The sequence below is a fragment of the Bufo bufo genome, chromosome 3 (genome assembly GCF_905171765.1).
Source record: "Bufo bufo chromosome 3, aBufBuf1.1, whole genome shotgun sequence".
In the NCBI taxonomy this organism is placed as follows: Eukaryota; Metazoa; Chordata; class Amphibia; order Anura; family Bufonidae; genus Bufo; species Bufo bufo.
The window spans coordinates 223,384,417-223,395,911 of NC_053391.1; the positions used below are offsets into that span (position 1 = coordinate 223,384,417).

The window sequence follows — 11,495 nt, forward strand, 5'->3', positions numbered from 1 at the left end:
TTGAGGCTCACTTGCGATCAAGCAGTGACTAAGCAAAAATGCATATACTATATTTCATCATAAGAGAGATTCTAAAAATGTTAAATTGTTTATTCTGTCTGGATGCACTTATTCCAAAGTACATAAGAATATTTTGCATAAACCAATGCAAATTTGCAGACATTATACAGTTTTTTTTAAAGTTCAGTTATTGATAGATCTGGATTGCAGCAAAAAGACCATAGCTCCATATGTTCAAATGTCAAAGGGTGCTGAAGATAACAGTGCCAGATACAATATCCTCAGGTGCAAAAAAAAGTGCCTTCAGTGTCAGTCACCGACCAGTCACAGTGCCACCAGCCAGCCACCATGCCCTCAGTTACTGTTAGCCACAGTGCTCCCATTATCAATCACAGTGCCATAAGCATGCACAGGCCTTTTGGATTTAGTTTGGGTGTGCCACATGGGATTCTGTGGGATATAATCTTAACTGGAAAGTTTGGTGTATTTCAGGCGCAAATGGCGGCGCAACGGTTAGTGGCGTGGCATGCTGGCCTGTCTCATTCATCATTTTCTATGTTCTATGTTTTAGGCGTAGAAAATGGTCTAAATGTAAGACAGCTAGGAAGTTGTCTTACATTAAGAACTGGCACTGGATGCGCTGAAGTTATGGAGAAACCTGCACCTCTTCATAACTTCGGCGGAACCGCCATCAGCTATGAGGCTTTATTATAACTGGCATCTAAAACACCGGTCTTAATAAATGTGTCCTTTTTGTTTCTTTACTTATTCTATAATATATGTTAAGTGTTTTTTCCAAATTTTAAGATTTTCTTATGGGACATGTGAGAAATGTGGCTCACTGTGTTCTAATGGGAAATCGAAATGTTCAGCAGAATTATTCTCAATTATGCAGCCTACATCTGCAGTGCATCAGCAGAAATGTTCATAATTTAGAATATGCAGAGTGTGCTACTCATAAACTGAAGATTGATTATTGCTTGCTGCTTCCAAATTTCCTGTAACAACAAATAAGGAAATGCAGTTTTGATAGTTTGGTTGTTGACATTACTACATACTGAATTTGAAAATTAAAGTTTGAATATTAAAAGTGGCCCTCGATAAGTACTAATGCTTCACCTTCTGTTGTCCCCTTTTTAAGTTGCATTCAAGGAGCCAGCTGCTGATTAGACGGATGAATGTCTGCTGTTATATTGATCCAACATGGAGGTTCCGCTTGCCAAAGATTTCCAGTGGCAGTCATTAGCACCCCTTTCTAGTCCACGAGTTTACTGTTCACTGATAGAAGCTGGAGGACAAATCTTCGCTATTGGAGGATGTGATGATACAGGAAGCCCAATGAATACTTTTGAGGTCTTTTCTCCTGAGATCAACCGTTGGACTAGCTTGGCGCACATGCCGTCTGCTAGAGCTGGAGTTGCAGTGGTTTCTGTGGGCAAGAGAATCATGGTGGTTGGAGGAGTGGGGGAAAACCAGATGCCTCTTAAGGTAGTAGAAGTCTACAATATTGACGAGGGCAAATGGAAGAAAAAGAGCTCCTTACGTGAGCCTGCCATGGGCATATCAATCACTGCCCGAGGTAAAATTTCCCTTCTCCTTTATTTTACATTCCAGTCACATATCCTTCTGAATAGAAATGCAGTATTATTTTACAAAAGGTGCAGGATCTCCAAGAGCTATGAACTCTACAGTTTCCATAGCAATTTGAGAAGATTCCTCAGCTCAGCCATCTCTGCTAAGATCAGATATTATTTCAAGAAAACATTCAGTTGACTTTAAGAAGTATCAAACTAAGCAAAAAAACTGATTTGCACATACTATGCCCAATAGTAACCTGAACCGAATAACATGTTCTCCTTGACAACATTACATGGTTAATGGAGCAAACCCATCAGAACTTCCAAGTCCTGAACACTGATCAGTTTAATATATGTTTAATAGGCTTAAGGACTTCCGTTACTTTCCATACTTCACGGAAAACAGTATTTAATGGATCTTTCTGGTTTCCATTCCTTCTCAGATTGCAGAGTATATGCTGCAGGAGGAATGGGTTCAGATTTGCGTCCGCATTGTTTCCTTCAGCAGTTTGACATGTTAAAGGATATTTGGGTCCATTTTGCGCCAATGCCAACACCTCGCTATGGTGCTACATCCTTTCTACAAGGCACCAAAATGCATGTATTAGGTAAGTACTTGGACAGTCACTCACTCAATGTAATGTCTTTCAGACCTAATTGTAGTAATATATCGTCTTCTACTCCTGACATAAAACAATCTCTATTTCCAGGAGCCACCACTAGGGGGAGCTCAGTCCAAAGAGATTTTTTCAGCTTTCATTAAAGCGGTTTTCTGGGATTTTAATATTGATAACCTATCCTCAGGGAATACTGACTTTTCAGAAAGTGCCTCCATAAACAGAAGATTCATAGTTACTTGCTCCCCGCCACTCTGGTCTTTTGCTGTGTCCATGTTCTCGTCCCAGGCTTGTTTTCTTCCAGTGCTGCATGAGCATGCTCACATGCTCGTCTGCAACCAATAACTGGCTTCAACAGTGAAGTGACCAGAAGCAGCACATCACCTCTGAAGCCAATCATTGGCTGCAGTGGAGCATGTGACCATGCCCATGAGGCACCAGAAGAAAGCAAGCTGGGGACCGGAACATGGACACAGAGCAGTGGGAAGCAGATAAGTATGGATCTTCTGTTTATGGAGGTAGGCTGGGGGCACTTGAAGAAAAATCAGTATTCCCAGGGAACTCCTATAAAGCTAGGGATTAGAGGAAACCTGTTACATTGTAAATGCTGTTTTGTCTGAAGGCAGCATGTTTTAAAGCAGGAGAAGGTGAGAAGACTGATATATAGCTTTGTGGGAAAAGATTCAGTGTAACTTAAACTTTATTAACTTACATGTTTGCTCTTTCTATACTTAGGAGTCCAGTGAATGGTCTTATCAGTGATTGACAGCTATGTCTGGATGTACATTCAGATGAAGAAAGCTTTAACTCTTTGAATAGAACCGCCCACTGGACTTCTAAGCATAGAAGAGCGAGGACTTACATGGAATCTATCAGCAGTTTTGACCATGCATAACTACTGACAGCACTAGGTAAAGGCTCCTTGCTGTAACAGAGGCTGTCATTATAGGACTACATATTATGGCTGTTCCTGATAATAAAAGTGCCACTAAATATTTTTTTTGTCCTGCTCTTCCCTGCCCCTACCTAGTGCTGTCAGCCATATATTATGGTCAAAACTGCTGACAGCCTCCTATTACATGAATACATTTAATAAAAGTTTTACAGAATATTTTCTCACAATATTATTTATATAGCGAATTGTACAGCATTATTAGTATTGCATATTACAAATATTTTTTATTATTAAATTACTAATACTTCTCAGGAGGTGCAAGAAGGCTGGTACATTTCTTGCATTCTTGAAATTGTTGACATAAAATGTTATACATATAAGGAGAAAAAGAGAGCACTAAAATGCACAATATGAAGTGACCCTGAAGGTGAATGGGGAGTGGAGATCTCATCGTAATATCTAAACTATGGTTTGATGTTGTATTGGAATGCAGCTCAGCCTTTGTCATATGGTTCTTATTGTATAAGACTGTCATCTTGTTACCTGGTACATTCCCTACAGAATTTCTCAGAACAATATACATCTGCCTAAGGCTACAAGGTGCATAGCTGTAAGCATTCATGGGTAAGGTATAAAACCTAAGTAGAATTATAAAGCATTGTAGATCTGCATAATCCTACCAAAACTTGACATTCTGCATTCCATGTAGTTTCAGGGCTATAGGTCTACCTGTTGTTGCACTCTTCATAAATTCTGGTTTTAAAGAAACCCTAACAATTAAAAAAAAATTCCATGTTAGGACGACATGTTAGGACATTTTCCAGTACTTTCTATTTAGAGATGTACTTAGGTGTGAAATCTCCAGGAACAAAGAGAAGCAAAAATTTACTTTAGTTATTATATTTGTGCCACAGCTTTATGTGTGATAAGAAAATGTTATGTGAATTATTTTAGATGAAATTGCACTGAGACTGAAGTTCTCTACATATCTTTATTGCTTCATATTTTACAGTTATACCTTGCATGCTTCTGACCTTACTGTACTGTCATCTCTGGTATTTCTATACCCACAGGAGGTAGGCAGTCTAAGTATGCAGTCAATGCCTTTGAAGTGTTTGACACTGACACCCGTTCCTGGACCAAATTCCCCAATATTCCCAACAAAAGAGCATACTCAACATATGTGATAAATGAAGGATCCCTCTACAGTTTAGGAGGATTACGACAAGGGGGAACATACCGACGGCCAAAATTTACAAAGACTGTGGATATATTTGATATGGAACAAGGCAAGTTCAAACATAGATACCAACTCGATATCTTATATTTTTATATACTTGGAAACTGAACTACTACATCACCAACTCACTTTGTCTATCCATTTCATAGCATTTTATAGCAATGCTCCCAAGTTAATCCTCATTAAAAGTATTTTCCGCAGTATATGCCATAAATGATTCATAGGTAGGCGTCTCATCTCTGGGACTCCTGCCTTCTAGTGAATGGGGACTTCCTGATCCCTGTTCCATCAGGCAAGGCATCCGCTATCCACTGGATCCAGGCACAGAATAAACTTTTGATTGTACAATGATTAACAATGGTGTCTGTTTTAGAAAGACCATATACACTCTATACGTACTATAGAATAAGCGTGCACCTGAATGCTGGTTTCCTGCCATATCATAGCAGGTATACAAACAGTAGGCTTTCTGGACAGATAAGCATGTTGCGGTCGCCAGTATAGTCTCCAATGGATGGCCAGGTAACTTGTAGCAGGCTGGGCTACAAACACGTCCTATTCATTTATGGGCAGGTAACGTCAGGTCAAAATTCTGTATCAAAAGACAGGTTAAAAGAATCAGACCAGGGTCAGTAGACAGGCAAGCTGTGTTAAACATAAATGCAAACACGAAAATGCCAGGAAACCCAACACAGGTCTGCAAGCAATGACATTACTGTAGGAGTTCCCCATTAATGTCCCAGGAAGCTCATCATACATAGCAGAGAGCTGTGGCATCTCATCCTCAAGACGACATTATAGCTGAAAGGCTACACGCTGGGCACATACAGCTTTGTGCCAGCCTGCTGGTGACACTGGGGGACACTTATTAAGAAGGGCATTTTACGTGCTTGTCTTAATCTATCCCCCGCTGGTGTCAGATTGGGCACTACTGCGTTGCATGCCTTTTAATAAGGCCTCTTTCACACGACCGTGTGTCCCCTGTGGCCGTATTGCGGTCCGCATACGGCGGGTCCGCAATACACGGTGCACCAGCCGTGTGCATTCCGCATCACTTGAATGGGTCCACAAATCCGGAGATGCGGAACAGAACTGAACCACGGAACGGAAGCACTATGGAGCGCTTCTGTGAGGTTCTGTTCTGTTCTTCCATTCCGCAAAAAGATAGAACTTGTTCTATCTTTTTGCGGAATGGACGGATCACAGGGGACACACGTTCGTGTGAAAGAGGCCTAATTGTGATGCATCTGTGCAGGTCCACGAACCAGAAAGGAAATCTACACCAACCAGGGAACTGATGTAGATTTCAGGTAGATTTCAGGTATATAGGTATCATAGAGAAAAATACATATGCTTGCTGGATACTGCCACCCTTCACTTATTTTTTTTTTAAAGTAGCAAGCAGGGCACAAAGCTCAAAAAAAGTCTCAAATTTTGTGCAAGCAGGGTGTGCGCCAAACATTGCTTGACACCGGTGCTCTGGCATACAGAGGTTGATAAATGTCCTCCACTGGGTTTACAAATCATTTTTATGCTGCCCTATCTAAGGACATCATAAAGTGGTGACACAGGCCCTGATTCCAGCACTGGGTCATTAACTTCTGTTGGTGCAGTAGTTTTCATAAAATCACTCTTCATTACGTGCAGCGGGAGCTGACATTACAGTCCTCTCAATATAAGGCATGTGCTGTCACACCCTGCAATCCGGGAAGGACAGTATAGGGAGAATGCTGTCAATCAAAAGTAAAGGTCATTTTACACAGACAAACAATCTGGACAATTATCAGAGATAAGCATTTGTAAAAACACCCATTCCGATAATTGACCTGTGTAAAAGGTGCCATAATCATCCGAGGTGCAGCAGATTGTCCTATGTAAACAGAAACAATGAAACGTTAGGGGGCAAGTGATTGGGGGAGTGATTGCTTGGCCTCCTAGAGAGGAGATGATTGCATGGAAAACTGAAATGAAAAATTGGCTGCTAAATCGGTCTGTGTAAAAGGACCGAAAGTGACCCAGTGCTGGAATCAGGGCTTCTGTTTCCGTAAACTTAAACCTAGTGACAGATTTCCTTTATGATATATTCATTATCCCTGAAACTGTTTCTATTTAGCCTAAACTGCCAGACAGGGAACATTAGGATAGTTTTCTAAATATGTCGCTGGTTGAAAAATAAATTCTTAATTCTCTGATTTTCAGGTGGCTGGATGAAGACAGATCGTTCCTGCTTTCTAAGAAAAAGAAGAGCTGATTTTGTTGCAGGGGCAATACATGGCAGAGTTGTTGTGGCTGGAGGTCTTGGTAAGAATAAAAATGCTTTCTATATATAAGAGTCGGCAGTAGATCCAGATAATATTCTATGCATCCTCCATAGACAAGCATATGGTCTTTTTTTGCTATATTTCTATTCTACATAACCAGAACAGACAGAATCCTTCAGTTTGTGGCCTGAAGCATGGGCATGTCATTCAGAATGCAGATTGTTTGCATAGGATACACAGAGCTGGCATGTGACGGGTGTAACATTAATACAAACTGTTTAACAAGCTATTACAATAATTTACAGAGATGTGCACAAAACCCAGGGACTTTAGTCTAAGGAATGTGAGAACTCTTGAGAATAAGTACATTGGCAAGACTATTGTGCATTCATGCTACAAATTAGGTCAATGAATTCTATATCTCTTCATCATTCAGGAAATCAACCTTCAGTTTTGGAAACAGCAGAGATCTTCCATCCATTGAAGAACAGGTGGGAAAACATAAGTCCCATGCCCAACCCACGATGTGCTTGCGCCGCTATCGTCCTGAAGAACAGGCTGTATGCTATTGGCGGAGTAAACCAGGGCCCCAGCTCTGCAGTAGACATGCTGAGCTTAGTAGACTCTTGACTAAGGTGTTTGCATTTAGTATGTTGTAGGCACTGTACAGTAGGTTTGTTTCAGAGTGTGTGTTTTATACTGTGGGCATCAGACTGTTTGCCAAGCCACGTATCCTATCCTGTATGCAGGGCATCTGGAATTTCTGTGCATACATGAAGAATGAGGTTGCTATTGCCAAGGGTGAAATTCAAACGATGGATTTAATATTGATTATCAAACCATTTTCTAATTACTTCGAGGTGATTTTGGGGTGATAACTGACCAACTGAAAAATTCTATTGAAATGTTTACAAGTTTTTAATCTGTTATGGAAATATTTTTACATTGATCTGAATATTGTCTTACATCCCGCAAAGTTGTTAATCATATGCAAACCTATATAAAATGAGAGCCAATAAACAAGCAGTATGTACCCTTCAAAATACATGGTTTATATACAATATTGTACATGGCACACCACAGGCACATTATGATTTTTATATTGACCAGAAAACTATACCAAGTCTTGTTATTACCTTAGCCTTTTGCTTTGAGTAGAGGCATAGCTAGGGGGTTCAGCACAGAGGGGTGAAACATATCGGCGTGTTTACAACTGCAGAGGCGCATCCTTGTTTTCTGCGAGTCCTGCTCCATCTCCACTAGAGATAGGCAGGATGCAGAACAGCAATACAGGCAGGGGCATTGCCAAATTCTCAATCCAACTGACCCCAAGTCCTAGCACAAAAGACGTATTTACATGGACATTATAGGCAGTGCTTCCAAACATGCAGAAGAATGTAGCACCACATACCTCTTACATCCAGTAACGTCTCCTCTGATGCAGATGTTCTCGTCCTCATCTTCTTCATTTGGACCACACCGTGATGACAACATCTTTCAGCCACATCTCGTCTCTGCAAAGTTTGCCACACAGACATCCTAAGTTCATCTCTTTTCCGTCATTCTCTCCTCTTTGTGCTCCTATCATGCTGCTGGTCCCCTCTATACTGTGTTCCTTCATGCTCCCAAATACTATACTGCGTAAATAATGATGCTATACAAAATAGTCCCCCCCATAGTAACAGCACTCCCAAAAGTCCCACAAACAGTAATAATTCTATCCCATTAGTAACAGTACCCCTGACAGTGACAATTCTCCCCTACAGTGCCCCCGTTAGTAGTAGTGCCCTCCTTATTGTGCCCAATACTAATTCCTCCCATAGTACCCACAATAGTAATAATGTCCCCTTATATGAAATTATTTTCCCAAATTGTCCCCAGTAGTTATAAATCTCTCTCTAGTGTCTCCCGTAGTTATAATGCCCCCATAGTGCACCCAGTAGTTATAATGCCCTTATAGATTTCCCAGTAATTATAATGCCCCACTTTAGTGATCCAGTAGCTATAATGACCTCAGTAGTACCACCGCTAATCATGTCCCCTATAATGCCTCCAGTAATTATCCTGCTCACCTATAGTGCCCTCAGTAGTTATTATGCTCTCAGATAGTGCCCTCAGTAGTTATAATGCCCCTATAGTTCCCTGAGTTATCATAGTCTTCTATAGTGCCCTCAATAGTTTTAATGCCCTTATAGGGCCCTCAGTTATCATGATCTCCTATAGTGCCTTCAATAATTAAAATTCCCCTATAGTGCCCATGAGCTATCATGCTCTCCTAAAATGCCCCCAATATTTATAATGCCCCCTATAGTGTCACCAGTAATCAAGTTCCATATAGTGCCCCCATAGTTATAATGCCCCCTATAGTGGTCCCAGTATTTTCTATGCCACCTATAGTGCCCCTAGTACTTTTAATGTCCCTTAAAGTAGCCCAATACATATAGTGTCCTCTAAAGTGGCCTAGTACTTACAAAGTCCCCTATAATGGTTCAGTACTTATAATGTCCTCTATAGTGGCCAAGACCTTATAATGTCTGAAACCATGTGGCAGTATTAATACAACTACCCTAAGGTCAAACTCACACGAGCGAGTTTAATACGATAAACTAAGGTGGTTTGCATGTGTCAGTGAGAGGTCCTATTTCGGCTTCCACTCCTCTGACAGGATAGCACAGCATTGTACTGATTTATAATGCTGTGTAACCCTGAGGGTCCTGAAATCTACTGAATTACACTGACATAATGTTGTCAGTGTAACACATTAGGTTTCAGGACTCTCAGGGTTACACACTCACACAGCATTATAAATCAGTATAATGCTGTGCGATCCTGTCAGAGGAGCAGAGGTCAGAACGGGACCTCTCACTGACACACGCTGACAGTTTATCACATTCAGCTTGCTCATTTGTGTCTGGCCTTATGTATTTATTATTATTTATTATTAAAGTGCCATTCATTCCATGGAGACATATAAAAAGGAGTATACATACATAATAAAAGACAAGTACAACAAGCATGAAGAAGACAAGTTATCAACTGGTACAGAAGGAGAGAAGACCCTGCCCACGAGGGCTTACAATCTATATTCTAACAGTTTTTATGCAATCAGTACTTGAATGGTAAATACAAAAGAAATGTGTATCCAGTACAAATAATACTTATAATGTCCCCTATAGTGACCCAGCCCCCTACAGAGGAACAGTACTTATAATCCTCCTACCTCCCCACATATTGCTCTTAACAGTTATAATGCCCCTCGAAGGGATAAATGAAAAAGAAAATTAAATCCCCACCTGACTCCCTCTCCAGGCAGCCACAGGCATCTTCCAGCATCCACCTCAATTGCCTGCAGCGCTGGCGTAAGCAGTGCTTGATGATGTCATTGTGCGCCGCCTGAAACCGATCATCGCCTGCACTATTCTACTGCCACATAGGCTTCAGGCCTAGTACAGGGTGAAAGGTGGGGACAAGAGCCATTGGCTCTTGTACTTGCCACAATCTTCAACTGTATCGCCATCCTGAGGATGATGTTATAGTTGTCTGTGACTGTCAGCATCTCTGCCCTTGGTGGGCCCTCATTCTCAGGGGGCCTGGAGAGGCCGCCTTCCCCACTAGCTACGCTTCTGGTTTTCTTAAATGCCCGAATATCAGATTGGCTTGGAGAACTGAATTATTTGGTCACTTTAATCTGGAATAAGCAGTTGTTTGGAGTAATTATGAACGATACTTGGCTATAATAAGCAGAATTCCGAGTTGAGATTTTATTTTCTGCAGACGCACATAATAGTGTTTGTGTATTGTTCATGCACAGTGTTGTGTGGCTTTTGGTGTAATAGCCATGCATAGATCACATGCACATGTATTTCATATTTAGATATATTACTTAATATTACGTTAAAAATACAATATGGTTGTTAGAGGACAGATTCACACACTGCAGTTTTTTTTGTTCAAATACTAAAATTTCTTTTGTTTCTGAACTACAAAGCCTTACCCTTATTTTTTGTACCCTTATTTTCTTTTCACTTTTGATTTTTTTACAAATATACTGTACTTCTGGTAAGTCATAAAATTTTTAAATAAAGCAGGTATGTACAGTACAGACCAAAAGTTTGGACACACCTTCTCATTCAAAGAGTTTTCTTTATTTTCATGACTATGAAAATTGTAGATTCACACTGAAGGCATCAAATCTATGAATTAACACATGTGGAATTATATACATAACAAACAAGTGTGAAACAACTGAAAATATGTCATATTCTAGGTTCTTCAAAGTAGCCACCTTTTGCTTTGATTACTGCTTTGCACACTCTTGGCATTCTCTTGATAAGCTTCAAGAGGTAGTCCCCTGAAATGATTTTCACTTCACAGGTGTGCCCTGTCAGGTTTAATAAGTGGGATTTCTTGCCTTATAAATGGGGTTGGGACCATCAGTTGCGTTGAGGAGAAGTCAGGTGGATACACAGCTGATAGTCCTACTGAATAGACTGTTAGAATTTATATTATGGCAAGAAAAAAGCAGCTAAGTAAAGAAAAACGAGTGGCCATCATTACTTTAAGAAATGAAGGTCAGTCAGTCAGCCGAAAAATTGGGAAAACTTTGAAAGTAAGGGCTATTTGACCATGAAGGAGAGTGATGGGGTGCTGCGCCAGATGACCTGGCCTCCACAGTCACCGGACCTGAACCCAATCGAGATGGTTTGGGGTGAGCTGGACCGCAGAGTGAAGGCAAAAGGGCCAATAAGTGCTAAGCATCTCTGGGAACCCCTTCAAGACTGTTGGAAGACCATTTCAGGGGACTACCTCTTGAAGCTCATCAAGAGAATGCCAAGAGTGTGCAAAGCAGTAATCAAAGCAAAAGGTGGCTACTTTGAAAAACCTAGAATATGACATATTTTCAGT

General features: G+C 40.7%; 1 protein-coding gene across 1 annotated transcript; it reads left to right on the forward strand.

Moving 5' to 3' along the window:
• The first annotated feature begins 1,078 nt into the window (after positions 1-1,078).
• On the forward strand, positions 1,079-7,644 carry KLHDC8A (kelch domain containing 8A). Its single transcript, XM_040423977.1, has 5 exons — positions 1,079-1,579; positions 2,021-2,185; positions 4,163-4,378; positions 6,529-6,630; positions 7,027-7,644. Exons 1-5 carry the CDS (start codon positions 1,204-1,206, stop codon positions 7,218-7,220), a joined length of 1,053 nt encoding a protein of 350 aa, XP_040279911.1. The 5' UTR covers positions 1,079-1,203; the 3' UTR covers positions 7,221-7,644.
• The last annotated feature ends 3,851 nt before the right edge of the window (positions 7,645-11,495 follow it).